The sequence below is a fragment of the Capra hircus genome, chromosome 18 (genome assembly GCF_001704415.2).
Source record: "Capra hircus breed San Clemente chromosome 18, ASM170441v1, whole genome shotgun sequence".
NCBI lineage: Eukaryota > Metazoa > Chordata > Mammalia > Artiodactyla > Bovidae > Capra > Capra hircus.
Genome location: NC_030825.1, coordinates 8,757,486 through 8,781,086, shown reverse-complemented (window position 1 = coordinate 8,781,086; position 23,601 = coordinate 8,757,486). Strand labels below are relative to the sequence as shown.

Sequence of the window (23,601 nt, the reverse complement as noted above, 5' to 3'; positions counted from 1 at the left end):
TTAGTTGACTGACTTAATCTCTCAGCCTCTTTTCCTCTCTGTAAAGTGGGGATAGGAGGAACACAGCATTGGGTTACTGTCCGGAGAAAATGAAGTGAAAGCATCCGTGGCCAGCAGTTAGTAGCATCTGCCTCCTCACACATGCCCAGAAAACATGACTAATCATTAGTATTATGATAAGTAAGGACACGTTAGCAGAGTGGGTGGAAAACCCACACCAAATTGGTCTTTAAAAGTCTGATTACACTTTTGTGCCACAGAAAGAATAAAGACCTTCCGCAAACGCTCACAATGTGATTTTGAGCTAGGGTAAGCCTTGGGGACTTCCTGGGTGGTCCAGTGGTCAAGACTTTGCTTTCCAATTCAGGGGGTGCCGGTTCGATCCCTGCCTGGGAGTTGAGATCTCACATGTCTCAGGGCCCAAAAACATGAAAACATAAAACAGAAGCAATATTGCAACAAATTCAATGAAGATGTTAAAAATGGTCCACACCCAATCTTTAAAAAAGAAAAAGAGTAAGCCTTGGACCAACAGGTAGAGGCAACCAGCCAGGCGTGGCGTCATGCAGTTGTCATGGGAAACGACCGCGTGTGTGCCTTTGGTTCCCTTCAGCGATCTCCTGAAATAAACCAGCCTCGAAGGCTCCTGGGAGGGTCAGCCTCCTGGCCCCTGTAGCCAGGACAGACACCTCTGTCCTTGTGTTGTTCTTGTGACCTGGCAATGATTTGATTTTTATTTTTTCCTTCTCTCTCTCTCTTTCCTGATTCTCCTCCCGCATCCCAGGTCGAAAGGATTGTAGACAAGAGGAAGAACAAGAAGGGAAAATGGGAGTACCTGATCCGGTGGAAAGGCTACGGGAGCACAGAGGACACTTGGGAGCCCGAGCACCACCTGCTGCACTGTGAGGAGTTCATCGATGAGTTCAACGGGCTGCACCTGGCTAAGGACAAGAGGCTCAAGTCGGGGAAGCAGCCCGGCGCCTCCAAGCTCCTGCGGGACGGCCGAGGACCCTCGGTCGAGAAGCTCCCCCACAGGCCCTCGGACGCCAGCAAGAGCAAAGGGACTTCCCACAAACGGAAGCGGGCCAACCCTTCCCTGTCCAAGCCCAAGAAAGGCTATTCGGCCAAGCCCCCCGCAGGCGGGGACCGGGCCGCCAAGACGGTGTCTTACAGGACTACCCCCAGTGGCCTGCAAATCATGCCGCTGAAAAAGGCACAGAACGGCATGGAGAATGGGGACGCCGGCTCTGAGAAGGACGAGAGGCCCTTTGGAGACGGGTCCCACCAGCCTGACCTGGATCTGAACGACGTGGGCGAGCAGGACCTGGGCGACTGCGACGGGAGCCCTGCGGCGCTGGCGGAGAATGGGCTGGGTACGTGGCTGCTCCTCCTCTTGGATGGGGCTTTGCGGACAGCCTGGGGAAACACAGGGCCCCTGCCCTGGCTCTCTCACCTGGGGCCCTGCGGGCTCAATCCCTTGCCCACACCAGTCCCAGATGCCTATGTAGGTGGGGGAGGCCAAGCCACTGATGCTCCGGCCAAGGCCGGTCCCAGGTCCACCATCCCCAGCTGCCCTCGGGGACACCCGAGGCCATGGTAACCGCTCTGGAGGCCCTGCCCTGAGGGCAGCTCAGAGTCCCTAACCCCCAGGACCTGAGATTCTTGTCCCCGGGGGCCAGTGTCTCTCTGGGGCTCACACGCCTCCCAGGGCCCTTGCTTTCAATCTCATTGTGAACCCAGCACCATAGCCCAGAGAGGTGGAGTCTGGGCTGGGGGCTGCTCCTCCTTCTCAGACCCAGGTTGGACTTGGAATTCCCCAAGCTGGCCCTTCAGTTGGAGCTCCCTGCCCCCATCTCTCGCTAACACGCATGATCAGCCCCCCGGTCTGTATTAGGTCCCAGAGGCTGCCTGGACACCTGCCCCCCAGGCTCCTTTGGCTTGGTGCCTTCTTGCCCGCTCTTGCAAGTCACCCAGCAAAGATGCTGGAATCCCCCGTCCCTCTGACCAAGGCCCCACAGGCACAGCAGGGGAAAGAGGAGACAGTGACCCAGGTTTTTCGAGCTCTCGAGTCTGACTTTCCCTCCATAGTCAGATGCTTTCCTGACTGAGTCCTCAGCGGCCACGTCTTCCAGGTGGGCAGTCTGCACCTGTTACCTGCCTTGCTTCATTTCTCAGATACCTGTGTGTCCAAGCGGTGAATTTTTCTCTTTAGCCACCAGGACTCCAGGCCTTGGGACGTCAGGAAATCCTGCAATGGGTGTGGACAGCCTATGCCCAACACAGTAGGGCCTTCCGATGCCCCGGGTGGAATTGGAGTGTGTGTGGGCAGAGGGTGTCAAGAGGCAGGTGGGGCGGGCTGGGAGAGTTCCCAGGAGGATGGGGTGACAAGGCACGTTACGGGGATAGTGATGTCAGAGTTCAGGGCGCTCAGGGTGTGCGTGGCTGGGAAGAGCATCCTCAGGGACTCCCCCCTGGGGGGAATCCGAGCAATCCGCTTTTGAGGTCCCTGTTTCTCCAGAGAGAGGAATTTCACCCAAACGGGATTGATTTAGCAGTCTCTGCCCCAGATTGACTCACGTTTCCGTCTGGGGATCCCTGATGCTGACATGACTCTGCCTGCTAGCATATGGAAAAACTGTTTGTTTTAAAAAATCCATCTCTCAGGGAGGAGTGGGCTCGTGTGAATGAGGCCTGGCACAAACACCGGTGTTTGACGTTCCCGTGACAGTCACCAGCAGTGGAGGGATTCCCCGTCTGGGGCAGGGGAGCCTTGGCGGCTCCTATGCTGGAGGCCCAGGGGCTTGACGGTGACTGCGGGCGCCCTGGCTGGTAGCAGCACCCCGCCCACCCGCCCTGCTCAGGAGGGGGCCGCCCTAAGAGCGGGGTGGGGGGTCAGTGTCAGGGAGGGCCGTATGCTGACTCCAGCCGCCAGACCACAGGGTGGAGGGACGCCAGGCCTGTGGAGGTTGTGATAAAGGCTTGCTTCTCCTTCAGCACCCCTTTCCAGAGGCGGCGTGGCTACCAGCTGTGTGCACTCTGTCCTCGGGTCTGGTCGATACCACCTGATTCAGGATGGGGCACGGTTCCCCGCCACCGGGGGAGACAGACGAGGACAAGCCTGCCGGCCCTGCTGGAGGCCTTGTTGACACTGAGTGCCTCTCTAGACCTTTCTTGTTTCTGATTTCTTCTTGGCCTTATTTATTCCCAGTGTTGAACATTCTGTACTCCACTCGGCCCATGCCTGTGTAGAGAGGAGGAAGTGCCTTTCTCTTGTTTGGTTTTGAGTGTCCCCAGAAGGTCGTTTGGCTTAATCGCATCCTATAATATTGGTGTCCTTCAGGTTCTCGTAAGGCTAGGGCAGTGGTCCTCAAAGTCGCGTGTAAGATTCCCTGGCACTTTCTTAAAAGGCAGGTCCCATAGAGTCTGATTTCCTGAGTCTGGGGTGGAGCCCAGAAGGTGGGTTTTTAACAAGCACCTCCTGGTGGCTCTCCTGCATTCTGGGGACCTGCTCTGTGGTAAAATGGGGTGGCAGTTACGTTTTGCATCAGCTGTCCATTTACTTTTTTTCTGTTCTTCGCAAGAGTTGGTCACTATGCTAGGTGCTTGGAGGTAAGGCATAAAAGCATAGGTTAGGGCTGTGCCTTTTGAAACTTAGAGGCTGCTCTCCAGTGAGTTGAAACTGGGTGTCTCTAGGTCGTTGTTGAGAAGACTCCCGAGGCTGACACGCTGGTAGGAATAGCGTGCTTGTTAGAGACGGTGTGCCTTTCTGCACCTGGGTTGACGTCTTCTGTGGTCAGTGGGGCGATAAATGCCCAAGCCCTGGTCAGCCTTTAACACTCTCGTTAGAGATAGCATCATATCCAGGTCTTGGAGTAACTGGGAAGAGGAAAAGACAGAATCCTCGCCAGAGAGAGAGAGAGAAAATGCGAGGTTTGGAGTTCTTGAAGAAGACCCGAGACAGGAGGTTGTGTGGTTCCAGAACTTTCCAGCCGGGGGTCAGAGGTATAGTCAAGCAACACACGATTCCACTTATGTTTTCAGCTGGAGGGAAGCCTTGGTACAGCCAGTGTCCATGCCCGCACGGACCTTGAATGTTCTTCTTCCCTCTTTTCCCCAGCCCCGCCTTCTGTGACCACATCCACCACTGACCCAGAACCCCAGGGGCACAAAGAGGAGGCAACAGGGTTTTCAGCACAGAGGGCCCTCATATTTGCCTGGCAGAAGATGGGGAGATCCTGGCCACGCTTTCCCAGCATTTGTTTTGGGGGAGGGCTGTTGCTTTTTATATGATTTCAACTTCTCTTTGGTGAATTAAGGTTCTGCATACAGAAAAGCAACTTATGTAACACGTTACTCATGTACTGCTGACTTCCCCGATCTGAGCTGTGGGAACAAGTGCTAAATTGGGGCTCTAGCGGGTGGTGCTTTGGTTTCAGACAGCAGTTTCTCCAGCAATGTTTGGAAGTGCATGCAGGGGCCCAGGATGGCTTTTGCTTCTGATTCTTTTCCCGTAATGACAAATGGCTCTGTGGTCCAGATACCATCTGCCTCAGTGTCCCTTTGGGAGCTTGTTAAAAATGGTCCCTACGCCCATCAATGAATCTCAGGGGGCGGAGTGTGGATTGTGTCTTTTAAATGCTGAATTTTCACAGCCATGGTGTATACAGCAGTTCTCACGGAAGCATTTACTTGTAGTGATGAATGGTTCATAGTCCACGTCCTTTGTTGGTAGATTCAGAATTACTCCTTGAATTTTAAGCTTGTAAGTAGGAATGTGATTTAGTTCTTTAAAGGTTTAAAACCTGAAATAACTTCTCCTTCTTGCTCATACACTCTCTACCAGGCATCTCTCTCTTTTTCGCTCTCTCTTTTTTTCTAAAACAAACCTGTTTCATCCATACGGAAGAGCTGTTGGATTAGTGAACTCCCCCTGTAGTCTGGTCCAGAATTGGTTAGCACAGTTTCATCAAAATACGCCAAAGCATCAATTGTGTCTGATTCTTTGAGACCCCATGGACTGTAGCCTACCAGGCTCCTCCTCGTTGCCAGGCTTTTCCAGGCAGGAATACTGGAGTGGGTAGCAATCCCCTTCTCCAGGGGATCTTCCTGACCCAGGGATTGAACCCCAGTCTCCTGCATTGCAGGCAGATTCTTTACCACCTAAGCCACCAGGGAAGCCCAAAGCATTAATACTTGACAGATTCAGATGAGCCTTTAACCTGTGGACACATCCCTGACTCAGAGCCAACTCTGAGCCCCAAACACAACACACAGGTGCCTGGTGTTCCCCCAGTTTCCGTGAAGCCGATGAGTTTTCGCTGTTGACGCTGACCCTGTGGCCCCGTGTTCACGTTTCTCTGAATTTTGGGCATCACTGTCCTCGCGTCCTGATGACTGTCTTTTGGAGCACAGGCGCTGTGTCTCAGACGCCGCCTGATTCAGTGTTTTCAGAACTGTTCCCATCATTGAATGACTCATCCCACACAAACGCACAACATTTGCCGTCTCTTCTCCATTGATCTTGTAAAATTATCTCAGCTTTCACTTCTATCGTGTTTGTTTATCTCTCCCTACTCACTCTCTCACCACGATTATCGTTTTTCCTTTTATTGATCCTCGTGGAGTAACTGTGCTTTAAAAGCACTTCAGAACTAAGCACGGACAGGGGAGGTGCCCGGTGACTTTCAAGAACCCTGGGCCCTCAGGTGTGGAGCTGGCATCAGGATCCACTGGAGGGCATGTTAAAACACGATTACGGCGCCTACCCCCACTGACTCAGCCGCTGTGGCAGAGAGCCTGAGACTCTGCATTTCTAGCAAGTTCACAGATGCTGTGGCTGGCTCACGGACCCTGCTTTCAGAACCACTGGTCTGGACGAGTAAGCACTGAGACGATTAGGAACGCCAGCTGGGGGTACTGGGGAGCTGAAGCACTTTTGCTCTGGATCTTGAGTTTGCCTTTGTGAGAATTCACAAGGTGAAAGTTTGTGGAACAAAGTTGTTGAGTCGAAAGTCTTACCATGTGGGAACTTCCCTGTCAGGCCTCGGAGTGTACGAAGTCCTTTCTGTGGTTCTTACAGCAACCCTGAGTGGCACCTGTGGTTAATCTACCCATTTTTCGTGGGAGGAGACTGAGGCTGCAAGTGCTCAGGTTGGCACTAGGAGAGAAATCCAAGCAGGCCGACTCCAGAGCTAGTCCCTAGATCACCGCTCAGCTGGCTCCCAGGCAGGGCAAGGCAGTTCCTGATCACTGATAAAAATATGCCCTGACTGGGGGGCCCTGGAATGTTGGTAGGGCAGAAGCCATTTGGACTCATCCTTGTTGTTTATTGATGGATGGATATAATCCTTCTAAGCCTAAGAAACTGAGGTTTAACTATGTGCCATTCAGTTTGAAGAGCTTCCCTGGTAGTTCAGCTGTGAAGAGTCCACCGGCCAATGCCTGAGACGTGGGTTTGATCGCTGAGTCGAGAAGATCCCCTGGAGAAGGAAATGGCAACCCACTCTAGTATTCTTGCCGGGGAAAGCCGGTGGACAGAGGAGCCTGATGGGCTACAGTGCATGGTGTCACATAGAATTGGACAAATTTAGCAACTAAATAGCAACAACATTCAATTACAAACCCAGGAGCAAGTGGTCAATTTCTTAAAACAGATACAACGTAAGCAAACAGAAAACGTGAATAAGGGCTGCTGCTGCTGCTGCTAAGTCGCATCAGTCGTGTCCAACTCTGTGCGACCGTATAGACGGCAGCCCACCAGGCTCTCCCGTCCCTGGGATTCTCCAGGCAAGAACACTGGAGTGGGTTTCCATTTCCTTCTCCAGTGCGTGAAAGTGAAAAGTGAAAGTGAAGTCACTCAGTCGTGTCCAACTCTTAGCGACCCCATGGACTGCAGCCTACCAGGCTTGGCTTTTAAATTCCAGTATTAAATCAGTCGTTCCACATCCCTCACAAAAAGAGAGAAGAAGGCACACAGACTCAGGTGGTTTTACAGGCAAGCCTATCCAGTATTCTAGAACAGAAGCATCTCTCCCATACCCAAATGGTTGCAGAGAAAACAGAAAAAGAGGAGATACCCCATCTCCTTTGATGAGGGATTAACCTGGATTTCCAAACCAGACAAGAAGGGAGGAACAAGGAAAATTAGAGGCCAGTTTCACTTAAGGATATAGTGATAAAAGTCCTGAATAACGCCCCCCACCCTGGGCTTGTTACGGTTCCCTGATACTTCCTCAAAACTGACTGTTCCAGAAAGTCCTCACTCCATGCTCTGAACTTGACCCCAGTTCATGACTTTTAGAATCACCACCGCTTCTGGAGGTGCCCAGCTTGTCTCCGGAAGAGGTCCCGAGTGTCAGAGGCAGTGGCCCTGAGCCATCTCGGTGAATCACAGGAAATCTGAAGAGGGTGTCCACACGGGGCCTCTTGTGAAGGCAGGTATCCGTTTTCCTGGGCACAGCTGTTCCTTTAACACACTTCAGACACCCACTCCCAGGCCAGCAGACTTTGACCCGCCTTGTTGTTTTTACAAAAGTGGGTCATTTTCCAGACGTATAGCAGCCACCAGAGCCTAAGGGATTCTTACGTTTTGTCTTTCAAAGCATGGCAAGTGAGCGACTTGTGCGAATGAATGAACTTAAAACCCTTTTATGGGTAATGTGTGCAGACCCGTCCAACTTGGCCACTGCCTCTGAGTGGAAAGTGCCTGACTGTGGTGGAAAATCTGACTGTCGGCTTGACCCACGGCAGATCCAAGGGGGAAATCAACTCTCCTGGTTGGCTCCCCAATCCCGGGTTTGATTTTGGCATCCAGAGCAGACCGATGGAATCTTGACCACTGTCAAGACTTGGAAATCGACTAATCACTTTCACCGCCAGCTCAGATATTGTTTTCCTCTCTCAACCACCTCAAAAAAGCGTCCTTAGGAATTGTTTCCAAGACCTGTTTATCAGTGGTGAACTAAAGGGGTGGGGTGGGGAGTGGAAGTCCCCCACCACCCCGCCAGGCACAAGCTGTGAGGGGTACCTTGTCTGCACGTGGTACAATTTGGCTTGCAGACGTTGGTGAAAAGCTAGGTTTCCCCCTCCCTGGGTAGACCCTCAGGGACCAGGGCTCCAGCTCCACCCACCCCCCCAGCTGTCCCTACAAAGACCACCCTGATGATGCATGCCTGGGTTCCACGGCAGTAGAAGCATTACCGTTTGTGTTTGATGAATGCCTGCCATTTAATCCCCTCACTGGCTCCCTGACTTAGCAACTGGACAACATAGCAACATAACAAGCTTCGCTATGATCAGCCTTGCTTATAGATGGGGAAACTGAGGCGTGGAGGGGTGGAGACATGGAGTGCCAATGGCAGGGGCTGGGTGGGGCCTTAGTGCCAGGTCTGGCAATGCTGAAGCCCTCAGAGGTCTGTGACCTGTTTTTACCAAAAGGCATTACAGGGATTTAGGTTCAAACCAGCAGGCTTCCCCAGGGTCCTAAGGCAGTGTTCTGGCCAGCATCCCTGGGCCTTCCTATGAGACATCTTCAGTGGTTCCAAAGATGCTGGCTCAGCATTCCAGGGGGATGGAATTGTCAGTCCTGCACAAGGATTTTCCACTAGGCTTGATTTTTTTTAAAAAAAATTATTGGAGTATAGTTGATTTGCCGTGTTGTGTTAGTATCAGGTATACAGCAAAGTGATTCAGTTATACATATATTCATTCTTTTTCAGGTTCTTTCCCCATATAGGTTGTTACAGAATATTGAATAGAGTTCTCTGTGCTATACAGTAGGTCCTTGTTGGTTATCTGTTTTATTTATTCATTTATTTTGTGACTGGCTTATTTCTTTTATTTTTTACTATAAATTTATTTATTTTAATTGGAGGCTAATTACTTTCCAATATTGTATTGGTTTTGCTATACATCAACATGAATCTGCCACGGGTGTGCACGTGTTCCCCATCCTGAACCCCCTGTTTTATATATAGTAGTGTGTGTTTGTTAATCCCAGGCTCCTAATTTATTCCTTCCCTCCACATTTCCCCTTTGGTAACAATAAGTTTGTCTTTGAACTCTATAAGTCTGTTTCTGTTTTGTAAATAAGTTCATTTATGTCTTTTTTTTTTTAAACCTCTATTCTTTATAGTAAAAGACACACACATACATATTCGCAGCTCTTCTAGGGAACTCCCTTAATTATCAAAGTTCATTTCAGGGCTAGAAGAATTGGCAGAAAATGAAAGTTAACAGTGTCCATCAGCTGATGAAAGGGTAAACAAAACTTCTTATATTCAGACAATGAAATGTTATTCAGTCATAAAAGGGAATGAAGCGCTGACACAGGCTACAGCGTAGATGACTGTTGAGAACACGACGCTGAGTGAGAGAAGCCAGTCACAGAAGGCGACTTACGGTAGGACTCTCTATTTGGTAGGTCCAGAACAGGCAAATCTATAGAGACAGAAAGCAAATTAGTGGTTGCCAGAGGTTGAGGGAATGAAAGGAAGGGGAAATGCCTGCTGATGGGTACAGGGCTTCTTTCAGGGGCAATCCACACGTTCTCGAATTTGATTGTAGTGATGGTTGTGCAACTCAGCAAGTGAATTTAGGACTCACTAAATTGTATACTGTGGACGGGTGAATTTTATAGCATGTAAATGATGACTCAAAACGGCTAGTGCTGACCCCATGCCTGGGAGCCCTGAGTGCTGTCCGCAGAGACATGCCCCTTTGCCGCCCCAGGAAACTGGGGCTAAAGCACACCTCTCAGGCACGTCCAGGTGAGCTGCAGTGCAGCCACAGCGTGACTCCCAGAGCCCAGGTCCCACCTGCGAAAGGCAGGTGCTCTTGGTGGAGCAACAGCCCGTCTGATTTTCCTGTGGCTGCTCTAACACGCTGAGTGGTTTAAAGCAACGCACATTTACACTCTCGGAGTCCTGGACGTCCGAAGTCTACAGTGAACTGGCAGGGCTGTGCTCCTAGGGGGCTCTCGAGGAGGACCGGTTTTCTTGTCTTCTTCGGTTTCCAGAGGTCGCCCGCTCTCCTTGGCCCCTGGCCCCGCATCCCCCTGCTTCCGCCGTCACGTCTCCTTCTCTGCCTCTCCCGCCTCTCTCTCATAAGGACCCTTGTGGTGATATCGGGTCTGTCCTGTGTGACCTAGGGCGGTCTCCTCTGACAAAGCTCCTTTTGCGACATCAGGTCATGTATCCGGGGGTTCTGGGCGTGAGGATGGGGATATCTTTGGGGGGTGCATTATCCAGCAGACCACTCGCACGTAGGAGAGTCTGGAGGGAAGACAGTCGAGACACGTGGGTTTATATTCCTGCATGGGCAGAAGCCAGCTGGTAACAAGGAAGCATGACTTTTGTCCTCTGGGTTAGACAGTACGTGCAAATGGAATCATCTGCTTGGTGTGGACTTGTGAACAACTGGTGGGCATTGAACTCGGCTTAAGTTTCCTTGTTGATTTTAGAGATGGAAGGCCAGCTGAGGCTCCCACAGGATAGGAGGCACTTTCCAAACTCCACAATGCCTCTCCACGTGGCACACCTCACATCCGCGTTTACTGGAGAGGAGCTGACCCAAGCCCTCCACAGGCTGCAGCCTTACTAGTGATAACGATAACAGCAATGGCATCAGTAACAGACACTTAAGACGTCCTTGCTGGGGTTGGGGGTGGCGCTAAGGACTGTAGGCAGTAGTTCAGCCAGTCCTGACAATTCTGTGGAGTAGCTTGTCTTTTCCATCTCTAGTTTACAGGTAAGGAAACTGAGCCTTTAAGAAGTTAGGACTCCCCAGAGGGTAACATGCCAGAGTCAGAATTCTGACCCCCGCTTTCTGCTTTTTTTAAAAAAACATTTATTTATTTGGCTGCTTTGGATTTTAGCTGCATTGCACGGAGTCTTTTAACTGTGGCCTGTGAACTCTTGGCTGCAGCATGTGGGATCTAGTTCCCTGACGGGGGACTGAGCTGGGGACCCCTGCCTTGGAGTGTGTGATCTTGGTCACTGGACTACCAGGGAAGTCCCCTGACCCAGCTTTTTACTTTTGAGATTCCGGGCTTTTAAAAACCTCTCTGTCACACTGTCTTGCTGTGGGATATCTAACTTTCTTCCCAGGCCCTAATCACACAGTGGGAAAAAGCCTGTTCTGCTCGTGTGTGTGTGTGTGTGTGTGTGTGTGTGTGTGCATTCAGGTACACACCCCTGTGTGTCTATGTTTGTGTCTGTGTGTATGGAAAGCATTTTGTATGACAGCATTTGCGTCTTGATTTTTCTACTCAACATAGCATATACCTATTTCCATATTGGGCAGGTCTTCATGTTTATAATTGTAGTCATGCCATTTTATATATATAAGAAATTGTACATGTGACCTAGTCTTCTGTCGTTAGACACAGATTGGGTCTAAACTTCCATGGAATCACAAAGAGTCAGACATGACTGAGCAACTGAACTGAAAACTTCTTTGGTTTTCTCTTGCTTTATTTCTGAATTGTTTTCTTGGAATAAATTCCCAGAGGCACTTATTCTAGGGTTGTACTGGTGATTTTGCCCTTCTCCCCAGCAAACAAAGTAACTAGTGAGGTAGTTTTACTTTTGCCATGATCCAACCAGTCCATTCTAAGGGAGATCGGTCCTGGGTGTTCTTTGGAAGGAATGATGCTAAAGCTGAAACTCCAGTACTTTGGCCACCTCATGCGAAGAGTTGACTCATTGGAAAAGACTCTGATGCTGGGAGGGATTGGGGGCAGGAGGAGAAGGGGACAACCGAGGATGAGATGGCTGGATGGCATCACTGACTCAATGGACGTGAGTCTGAGTGAACTCCAGGAGTTGGTGATGGACATGGAGGCCTGGCGTGCTGCAATTCGTGGGGTCGCAAAGAGTCGGACACGACTGAGCAACTGAACTGAACTGTCAGCATTATTTGTGGGAAACAAAAAGAGGAACTTCAGTGTCTCTCTGATTTGCATTTTTTAACTCATCACTGAGGCTGAGTCTCTTCTGCACATGCTCATTGAGCCTTTGGGCTTGTCTGCTCTTGTCTTTGAACCTGGGGGGAAGGTACAGAGGGGTGGCAGGCTGGGGAGGAGGTGGGCTTGTGTTGAAGGGAAGACTCAGGGAGACTTCTGAAGGCTGGCGGGGCCAGGGCAGGAGATGCCAGGATACTTGGGGACCCAACTCTAGTTATAGTTACAGGACCAGTTGCTTTGTGGGGGCAATCATGAATGGAAGGACTGATCCTACTTTCCTGATGACTTTCTGATCCTGTATTATGGATGAACTGTCAGAAAAGACCGAAATAGCAATATCTCCTCCTGGCTTATATGTCAGCAGACCACCCTCCACTGGGGTCACGCGTCCACTTCTGGATGCCCAGCCCAGCATCCTCCCCAGTGCACTTAGCCCAGATGCCCAGTCTCAGGTGGCCTCCTGCAGTTCTGACTTGGTTCTGGGCTCCCCCTACCCTCTGGTGTCCACGGCTGGGAAGGGCCACTCTCCATGGTCCTCGGCACCTGCAAGTCCTGAGTTGTAAAGGCTTTGTGGGGCGGGGCGGGGGGGGGCGGTGGCCCCCATCTCGGCCACCCCCTCTCAGGTACTTGGCGGAAACTTTAGGGCATGACCTCGGCCCTGCCTTGTCCCGTTTCCCGTCCACGTGGTAGAAAGCAGTATCCACTCTTGTCCCTTCTTGCTCTTTTTCTTGTGGGTATTTATACCTTTCAGAAAACTGATTCCTTCACTGCTGTTTCAGGGTGGTTTTCACCCTGAATGGAGGCCTGGAATGGAGGCCTGTCTAACTGCCGTCCCCAAAATGTCCCCTCCCTTTCCCACCCTGAGACTTCTTTCCTTTCTCCCTCCTTCCCTCCCTTCCTTCTTAAAGTTAAAAAGTAACTTAGTTCAAAAAATTGAAACACTATGGAAAGTGTAAGCTTTTTAAACATTCAAGTTCCCTCCTTTTTTCCCCCTGAATTCTATTTAGAGGTGACTGATGCTCACATTTCCCTATGGATCATTCTGGACTACTCTCTCAGCTTATGCAACTTGCATATATATTTATTTATATTTATTACACATTATATGTTGCATGTGTAAAGACGTTCTGTTTGCTCAGAGATCTGTTGAAGCCATGATGAACGAGGATAGTCCCACCTCTGTGGGTGTGTGCACATGTAAGAAGCCGGGGCCTCACTGAGAAGGTGGCATCTGGGTAGAGACTGGAGGTGGTGAGAACACTGTGTTTTAAATCTGAAACTCCATCTGTGTCAGGGGAGTGGATGCGCCTCCCCTTTCTGGCTGCCCGGGCTTTCACGGCTTGCAGGGACTTAGCTGGCCTCTCTGATGGGCGTCCAGGCGGCTTCCCGAGACACACACCCTCGCCAGCTCTGGCTGTTGCCAGTCTTCGTCACGCTTTTCCAAGCTCTGCGGTTCTGATTTTAGTCTACAAATGAGGGTGAGCATCTTCTCACGTTCCCAACACTTGTGCTTCCTCCCCTGGGAGGGGCCTGAGCCTCGTCATGCCAAGCAGAGCAGGGGATGATGCTCAGTAGGGTGGGTGGACCAGGCATTCGGCCACGTGGCTGCAGGCAAATCGCTCAGCTTCTCTGGGCCAGAGGCTTCATTCATAAAATGTAGATGTAATCATGCCTCATGGGGTTGTGTAAAGAATAAGGGAATTCATTCATAGAAAGCCTTGAGAATATTAGGTGGCACATGGTAGACATTTGATAAATATTAGCTATGTTGTTTCAATCCTCTGCCAATTTCTCCTGCATGTGTACATGCTAAATCGCTTCAGTCGTGTCTGACTCTTTGCAACCCCATGGGCTGCAGTCCTCCGGGCTCCTCTGTCCGTGTGATTCTCCAGGCCAGAACACTGGAGTGGGTTGCCATGCCCTTCCTCCAGGGGATCTTCCCAACCCAGGGATCGCACCCAAGTCTCTTGCACTGCAGATGGATTCTTTACCCACGGAGCCACCTGGGAAGCTTTTATTGTTTTAGAGCATTTTTTATATTGTATACTCTAATCCCTCGTTATATTTGTTAACTCAACTGTACTCACTGAGTGACTGCTGTATACCAGGAACTGTCGAGTGGCAGTCCCTCATAGCCTGATGGAGAGAGACGCAGAAGATATTGAGGGAGTTACAAGCAGGGGTGCCAAAGCCAGCCTGGGAAAGGAGTTAGGAGAGGGCTTCTTGGAGGAGGTGACACGCAAGCTGAGTCTGATAGAATGAAGCGGAATGAGCAAGGAAAAAGGCAGGGCCGGTGGGAGAAGATGGCAGCACCCCCAGAAGCATAAAGCCGAGGATAAGCGTGTGGGTATACCGCACCACATCACAGAGAAAATTCTGGACAACCCTGCAGGGAGGGCTGAAGCTCCAGGGCTGGCTTAAGAACCAGGTGGCTTGGAGCCTGCAGTGGGAGGGCTTCTGGGAGACTTTCTGGAAGGAACCGAGGCATCCCTCTGTGCAGCCCACACTCTGCAGGCCTGCAAAGCCTCCCCGGTCAGGCCCGCCTTGCCTCCTTCCCCACGCGGTCTCTGTGTGCTGTGTATGCCTCGGTACCCTCCCCGCCAGCCCTCAGGTGGGCGTTTAACCCACCTGCTCATGCTTCGTGGCTCTGCTCAACAGCAGCCCTCATGCAGAAGCTCCCCCTGACTCCCCGGGTAGGTGAGCTTCCCATCTGCTTGCACACCTAGACCCGCGTTTCCTCATGGACGGCACGGACCTCGGCTTGTCGCGGTCACAGCCCGAATTCTCAGATAGCCTCTGCCTCCCTCCCTGGGTTGTCGGCTCCAGAGAGCACCGATGGGCTCTGGCTTTGCTCCCACTTGTAGATCCAACACCTAGCACTGCTCAGCACCTAGGAGGCGCTTCAGAAAGGCCTGCCGAATGAGGGAGCGAGTGGACAAACGGAGCAGAGAGAAGCAGGGAGCCTCTTCTGCTTGGAGCCGTGGGCCGAGCCCCTGTAGAATCCTCTGTCAGGCTCCCCCATCCCTCGTCTCAGCGGCACTTCCCATCCTGGGCTGTCTCCCGTTTCTCAACATCGCGCTCCCTCAACGTGGCCCAGAGGACCGCTGATGTGGGCTCTCTTTATCAGCTGAAGGGTTCCCTTTCAGCATCTTGCCTGACAGTTGTTCACATCAGCACCCGCCAACAGCCCTACTGGCTGCACTTCTTTCTCCGCCCTTACTGTTCACATAGACGCGCAGCTCTTACTGAAGCCCCGGGGCTCAGACCCTGCCCGTCCTCCGTCAGGGGCTCGGCACGGTCTCTCACGGCAGAGCGCGTTATTTGGGTCACACGTTCTGTGTTCAGTCTAAGTCCTTTGCTGTGGCAGAGAAGACGCAAGCAGACTTCTTAGTCGAAGTCCTGTTTCCAGAAAGGACGTTGGGATTTCTCCTTTAGACTTGCCGTGAATTCTGGAGGCAGCAGTGGTGAGGAAGAGACTAGAAAGAGTGAGCAGGGGCTTTGGAGGCACAGGGTCCATGAGTTCAAGCGCAAACTGCCTCTCGTTGAGCCAGTGACTCTAGGCTGGCGCTCGCAGCTTTGGACCCTTGGCGGTCTTCCCCTCTGTCCACGGGCGATGACAGAACCCTCTGCAGAGGGTTAGGTGATGGGGCCGCACGCTCAGCGCCGTGGGTGCACGCTCAGCACCGTGGGTGCACGCTCAGCGCCGTGGGTGCACGCCCAGCGCCGTGGGTGCACGCCCAGTGCCGGGGCCGCACGCCCAGCGCCGGGGCCGCACGCCCAGCGCCGTGGGTGCACGCCCAGCGCCGTGGCCGCACGCCCAGCGCCGGGGCCGCACGCCCAGCGCCGGGGCCGCACGCCCAGCGCCGTGGGTGCACGCCCAGCGCCGGGGCCGCACGCCCAGCGCCGGGGCCGCACGCCCAGCGCCGGGGCCGCACGCCCAGCGCCGGGGCCGCACGCCCAGCGCCGTGGCCGCACGCCCAGCGCCGTGGCCGCACGCCCAGCGCCGTGGGTGCACGCCCAGCGCCGGGGCCGCACGCTCAGCGCTGTGGGTGCACGCCCAGCGCCGTGGGCCGCACGCTCAGCGCCGGGGCCGCACGCCCAGCGCCGTGGGTGTTGATCTCTCTTCTGCCCTTTCCCAGTCGGCACGGGCTCTGATGGGGTCTCTTCCTGTGCTCGGAGGCCCGCTTTCCTCCCTGCTGCCACGTGCCCTGCTGCTTGCCCACTGATGCTAGGACCTTTGTGGCTCTTCCGTCCATGTCAGCCGGCAGGCAAACTCAAGAGGCCCTGCTTCTGAGAGAGGGGTGACTGGCCCGCCGCTTGTGTCCTCAGAGTTGGTAGTCGGCAGTCAGCGTCAGCCCTCCCGCCTGCCTCATGGTGACAGTGATCCCAAGCCCTTCCTTCTCTAGCACGCTAGCGCTCTGCGGTTTCCCCGCCCTCTGCCTGCTTCTGCACGTGGGAGGAAAGTGAGCCCATGCTGAGCCCCCAGAGTCTAAGCAAGGCGTCTTACTACTGTCCTGGCTTCCCACCAGCAGCTCCTAGCATCACTTGGTGGCGAGACCGAAACATCTGACTGCAGGAGCAGCCGTGTGTGCCAGGTGTGGGATCGGGTGCTAAGGCCACGGCTGTATGTGAGATGGTTGCTGTCTTCACCCAGCTCGCGTTCTCGTGGGAAGACCTGAGGAAGCAGCTCAGCATGCCAGCTCACAGGATATGGGGGTGTTCTGAGTGAGTGAGGAGCCCGCCGGGGTTAGGAGACGAGAGGAGGGTCTTCCAGGTGGGAGAGCATGGAATCTGAGGCTTGAAGGACCTGTAGAGTGGATTCAGGCAAAAGGGAGAAGGGCGAATGTTCTGGACAAGCAGGAACTGCATTTTATTGAGAAGATTTCTAGGGAATAGGTAACAGTGACCTCCGACATCATCGGTCAACTTCATCTATGCTTTCTTCATCCAGCATTTAGTGACTGCCGCGAGCCCTCACGTGTACCGAGGAGCGGGTCAGTCCGTGCCTTGTTCTCCATGTATATTAATGAGCAAGATGCTCACAGTTAAGGGAAGAAAGCAACCTGATGGGGAAAAGACAAATTGGCGGTTTCCGTTGTTGTTCAGTCGCTAAAGCGTGTCCAACTCTTTGCCACCCCTTGGACTGTAGCACGACAGGCTTTCCTGTCCTCCACTGTCTCCCAGAGTTTGCTCAAGTTCATGCCTATTGAGTCGGTGATGCTATCTAACCTTCTCATCCTGTTCTCCTTTTGCCTTCAGTCTTTCCCAGCTTCAGGGTCAGTTTCCATACCATGCCAAACATACCTAATATTTATTTGTTGAGCCCATGCTGTGCACCATGCCCGGTTCTAAGCAGCGTGATATGTGGCGACTAATTTAATCTGGGGTGGGGGGTAGTCTGTTTCTCTCCTCCTTTTACAGATTGGGCTTCCCTGGTGGCCCAGCTTGTAAAGAATCCTTTACAGATAAGGAAATGAGGTATGTGGAGAAGTAACTGATCCGTCAGAAGGTGGCTGCCCCAAGATTCAGATCCAGTGGGTCAGGCTCCAGACCCATGTTCTTTTTTTTATTTTTAATTTTTTAAGTTTATTTTTTGTTGTTTTCTTTAAAAAACACTTTTTGTTATTTTGTGTTATTGTTTATTTTAAAAACTGTAAAATTTTATATTTTAGTTTTTCTTGTTCCAGACCCACGTTCTTAGCTTCGGCTCTTCAACTTCCTGAGGGGTGGGGTTGTCTGTAAGCACAGATAATACTTCTTTGTCGAAAAGCCATCCCCTTAGCCTTCCGATACCATCATTTTTTCTACAACTCAGTTAAAGAGATGTTTATTTTATGCCCACTGCGTGCTGGGAGCTGGGGATTAGCGATGACAAGCCTGGACTTCCAAAGAACTCATTAATTAAGGAATCAGATGCTCCCAAGTGGCCAGCTACAAAGCCGAGTGTGCCAAGTGTTCAGGAAGGGCCTAGACAGGCCTCCATGGGGGCCCCCAGGGAGTGGCTGTTCTGGGAGGAAGTCAGCTGCCTGGGAGGGAAGCGTTTCAGGTGACTCCAGGTGTGAAGGTGGACGGAAGTGGCATTCGGGACCAGGGGGACAGCTGAAGATGGCCCGGAAGCAGGAAACTTGACATCGTCCTGGAGGTTGGGGTGTTTGAGGGGCGGGGGTGGGAACTGAGGTTGGAAACTAGAGTGAGGCCAGAAGGTAGAGTCTGTGAGCGGAGGGGTGACGAGAACAGATGAGAAAGTGGCTTTCCAGTGGAGTCATTTTCTGCTTTGGAGACCGTAGGGCTGAATTCGGTAGCCAGTTCAGCTGTTGGGTATAGCCGAATGGGGTATCCTTCTCTGGGTGCCAGGATTCTGGTCAAATATTTGAGCATCACCATGGCCGTGGGGTGTTTAACACAAGAGATGTGATTTCACCTCTAGAAACAATTTCGTTTTCATCAGGTTATTCTGCATTTTGAATTCATGCTCTGCTGTTAAAAACATTTAGAACTGACAACAGATATCGTAAGATATACGCCCATCACTCTCAATGGTTTGAAGTAACTTGGGAGCCTTAAGCTTTCTTGAAATTCCTAGTGTATTTGTTTTATCAGGCATGATTATAACATGCCAGATGATGGCTAACGAGGCTAAAGAAGATTTTTTAAAAAATTTGGTTATTTGTTAATGCAATTTTAAATGTTACAGTCCATTTACAATTATTACAGAATATTGGCTATTTTCCCTGTGTTGTACCATACACCCTAGAGCCTGTCTTATATGCAATAATTTTTATACCTCTCTCACCCCCACCCCATACTGCCTCTCCCCTCTGCACTGGTAACCATTAATTTGCTCTTTATGTCTGTGTGTCTGCTGGGTTTTTTGTTGTTGTTGTCTGTTCTATTTTGTTGTTTTATTTTATTTTTTTAGTTTTCACAGGGTAAACAACATCATACAGTATCTATCTTTGACTTGTGTCACTTAGCATACTGCCTAAAGGAAGATTCTTTTTTTTGAACGTACCTATAAACTTGAGCTTTGCTGTTGAATTCAGCCCTGAGATCAGGGATTCTGTCCATGGTGACGGTTAGGGGCTGGACGAGGACCAGCTGCGAAACACTGTACAAGTATTGACTGCATGTTGGGCTCTTTGAACTCTTCGATATGAGAGGATGGGGTGATTGGAGGGTGTTTTCAACTTCAGCACCACCGCCAACTCCCATACCCCGCCCAGCTCCAAACACCTGACCCCCAGCCCTGCTTCTGCCGACAGCAGCTGCTGCCCCCACTGAGGAGTCTGTGGGCAGCAGCCCTTCCTCCCCGGCGGAGACAGGAGAGGACCGGGCGTGTCAGCTCTGCATCCTGTACTTCCCCTCCCAGCGCACCCTCAGACCCGGCCGCACCGTGGGGATCTTTGGTGCGTCAACCACAGACCAGGAAACGGTTCTCAAGTGTAAGAACGATCACTTTCTCTTCTAAGAACTGCAGCTGGAAAGCCCTCACCCCGCCGTCAACACAGGACGGTTTCCCTCAACTGCGGAACTGATGAGTCTTCTCTCTTGCCTATTTCAAGCCTCCCCTTCGCCCAGCCCGCTCCACAGCTTGCAGGCCACGGCGCTCTGGGGTGCAGCGCCCTCCGGCTGCTTGCACGCCTCCCTCGCCTCTGTGAGTGGAGTCTGCTTCCCGGGAGATGGCGATTGTGAGCGGGATGCTGGGAGGAAAGGAGCCAGGGGGAAGGCCTCACGCTCGCGCCTGCATGGGGGTGGTGGTGTGGGAGGCCGGGGCAGGTCCCTCACCGCGTTCTCGTCCTGCTCTCCAGCCTCTCGCTCTCTCGGTTTGGGCCAGGAGACAGAAGCTTCTCTGGGCCCTCCGCTGTGTGTGGCATGCACTCATTTATGCACTCATTCACTGGTTCAGCGTGACTGAGCCACTCCTGCCTGCCGGCTGCACTGGTTTTAAAGCTCAGTCATGTCCGACTCTTTATGACCCCATGGACTGTAGCCCCGCCAGGCTCCTCTGTCCGTGGGATTTTCCAGGCAAGCATACCGGAGCAGGTTGCCATCTCCTCCTCCAGGGGATCTTCCCGACTCAGGGATCGAACCCTCACCTCTTGCATCTCCTTCGCCGGCAGGCGGATTCTTCACCACTGTGGCCTAAAGACACAGGAGCGGCTGACACAGCCCTTGCACTGCACTCCCAGTGTGGGGGGATCTGCGTATGGGGGAAGAGGGGGCCGGGTGCGCCTGTGCTCTCTCAGGGTTTGCAAGGCACACGAGGTGATTCTCCTGCAGCGTGATTACCTGCGCTGTCCAGCACGGCACTACCAGCCTCAGGTGGCTAACGTTAGATTTCAGTTCATTAAAATTAGACAGCTTTTCTTTATTTTAAGTTTCAGTAGCCCTATGTGGCTGTGCCAGAGAAGGCAATGGCACCCCACTCCAGCACTCTTGCCTGGAGAATCCCACGGATGGAGGAGCCTGGTAGGCTGCAGTCCATGGGGTCGCGAAGAGTCGGACACAACTGAGCGACTTCACTTTCACTTTTCACTTTCACATATTGGAGAAGGAAATGGCAACCCACTCCAATGTTCCTGCCTGGAGAATCGCAGAGATGGCAGAACCTGGTGGGCTGCCGTCTCTGGGGTCACACAGAGTCAGACACGACTAAAGCCACTTAGCAGCAGCGGCAGCATGCGACTGTGCAGATAGCAAGCATTTCCAGCATTGCAGGGGGTTCTTCTGGACACGTTGAGTTGGACTGTGAGTTCGTATTTAACGTGTATTTATTCATCTGGCTATGCCTCGGCATGAGGGATCTTTAGTTGCACCATGAAGACTCTTAGTTGTGCCATGTGGGATCTAGTTCCCTGACCAGTGATCGAACCCAGGCCCCCCACACTGGGAGTGCAGAGTCTTATCCACTAGGCCGCCAGGGAAGTCCCCAGACTGTAAGTTCCTAAGCGCAGGCTCCATCTCTGTTTCTGCCCATCAGTGTATCCCAGGAGCCAGGTTTGTCCTGGACATTCCTTAGTTGCATGCTAACTGAATGAAGGGAGGGGCAGTAAAGAATGTTAGAAACAAAAAGAAAGGAAAAGGATGTGCCAGCAGCCTCTAGACGAGGGATGAACTGCTCTGGAAGAATTAGAGAGCAGGTCCCAGAAGAGCCACGTTGAGAAGGATGAGACCTTTACCAGGAGGGCACAGGAGGAAGGGCGTTCTGGGAAACAGTGTCTCTCGTCTGGAGACACCTTCCTGCTGTGTCCTGATGGCTCGCACCCCAAGAAGGTGCTACTATTTTCTTCGCAAGGGGAGGAAACTTCATAGCGCTCACACCGTATTCTTTTCCTCGGGCATCTCAGAGAGGTGAGGTCTCGCCCGGCTGTCGTGAAGCAGAAGGGCCAAATGTGATGTAAGTACAAGTTAGTCATCGAGGTGTGACAGCAGCCTGATTTCAGGAAACCATTGTTTTTTTCCATGCATGAGACTCATACCAAGGTTCGGAAGTATGACCAACGTGTCGAGAAATGAACGTGGAACATGTCTCAAAACTGAGAGCATTGAATACGAGGTTGGCATGTGGTGCAAGGAGGCTGCCCTGGTTAGTTTCCATGGTTTGTTTTTCACTCCTCCGTTTGCTTGATGACCACGGCTGCCTTCCAGGCACCGTGCTTCATCCTGCGGACACAGAGCAAGTGAGTGGCTCTCTGGCTTGTCCCTGGAGAGCCTGCTGGCAGGTGGAGGCATCAGGTGGGTGTAGAGACGATGAGGATGCAGCGAGATGAGCTCAGCTTGGAAACAGCTCCACGGGACACTGGAGCCAGGTGCAGCACCCAGATTTTCCTTCTGATGTTGTTCAGTAGTCTCTCAGGGGGAAACAAATGCAGAAGGTCCCTCAGAGCCAGCCACCATCAGGAGGGCCCAGGACCATTTTTAGGCTTCCGAGTCTTGTTGCTTGAGTCAAGCATCATGTTTGATGTCAGAATGTTCCAAGTTTGAACTGTATTCTGGCCCTTCCCAGGGGCATGACCTTGGGATTTTCTTTTCTCCCCTGTGAAATGTGGATGAAATGATGCCTTACAGGATCAAGCAACATAAGTTCTGTGGATCACATAATAAGCATTCAACAAAATAGGATGATTGTGTTCAGTTCAGTTCAGTCGTGTCCAACTCTTTGTGACCCATGAATTGCAGCATGCCAGGCATCCCTGTCCATCACCAACTCCCGGAGTTCACTCAGACTCATGTCCATCGAGTCGGTGATGCCATCCAGCCATCTCATCTTTGATTGTCCCCTTCTCCTCCTGCCCCCAATCCCTCCCAGCATCAGAGTCTTTTCCAATGAGTCAACTCTTCGCATGAGGTGGCCAAAGTACTGGAGCTTCAGCTTTAGCATCATTCCTTCCAAAGAAATCCCAGGGCTGATCTCCTTCAGAATGGACTGGTCGGATCTCCTTGCAGTCCAAGGGACTCTCAAGAGTCTTCTCCAACACCACAGTTCTAAAGCATCAATTCCTCGGTGCTCAGCCTTCTTCACAGTCCAACTCTCACATCCATACATGACCACAGGAAAAACCATAGCCTTGACTAGTCGGACCTTAGTCGGCAAAGTAATGTCTCTGCTTTTGAATATACTATCTAGGTTGGTCATAACTTTTCTTCCAAGGAGTAAGCGTCTTTTAATTTCATGGCTGCAATCACCATCTGCAGTGATTTTGGAGCCCAAAAAAGTAAAGTCTGATACTGTTTCCACTGTTTCTCCATCTATTTCCCATGGAGTGATGGGACCGGATGCCATGATCTTCGTTTTCTGAATGTTGAGCTTTAAGCCAGCTGTTTCACTCTCCACTTTTACTTTCATCAAGAGGCTTTTTAGTTCCTCTTCACTTTCTGCCATAAGGGTGGTGTCATCTGCATATCTGAGATTATTGATATTTCTCCCGGCAGTCTTGATTCCAGCTTGTGTTTCTTCCAGTCCAGCGTTTCTCATGATGTACTCTGCATAGAAGTTAAATAAGCAGGGTGACAATATACAGCCTTGATGTACACCTTTTCCTATTTGGAACCAGTCTGTTGTTCCATGTCCAGTTCTAACTGTTGCTTCCTGGCCTGCATACAGATTTCTCAAGAGGCAGGTTAGGTGGTCTGGTATTCCCATCTCTTTCAGAATTTTCCACAGTTTATTGTGATCCACACAGTCAAAGGCTTTGGCATAGTCAACAAAGCAGAAATAGATGTTTTTCTGGAACTCTGTTTTTTCTTCCAAGGAGTAAGCGTCTTTTTAATTTCATGGCTGCAATCACCACCTGCAGTGATTTTGGAGCCCAAAAAAGTAAAGTCTGACACTGTTTCCACTGTTTCTGCATCTATTTCCCATGAAGTGATGGGACCAGATGCTGTGATCTTCGGTTTCTGAATGTTGAGCTTTCGGCCAGCTTTTTCACTCTCCACTTTCACTTTCCTCAAGAGGCTTTTTGGTCCCTCTTCACTTGACTGTGTTAACGGTGGGCAGTTGAGAGAAAGGACTTTGAGGCTGATGCTGGACTGATGGTGGAAGGAGCCTTCTCAGACTGTCCGGGCAGGTGTAGGTGGCTCTGAGCCCAGTTGCCCATGATAGTCAAAGGACCGCCCTTACTGTCGCTGTTCAGTCACCA

The 23,601-nt window shown here is 51.8% G+C and overlaps 1 protein-coding gene across 1 annotated transcript in view; it reads left to right on the top strand.

Moving 5' to 3' along the window:
* Positions 1-23,601, top strand: part of CDYL2 (chromodomain Y-like 2) — a 166,962-nt gene that overhangs the window by 106,932 nt on the left and 36,429 nt on the right. The window contains exon 2 of the mRNA XM_018061754.1: positions 785-1,373. Within this exon, the coding sequence (XP_017917243.1) occupies positions 785-1,373 (589 nt within the window). The remainder of the gene's footprint in view (positions 1-784; positions 1,374-23,601) is intronic.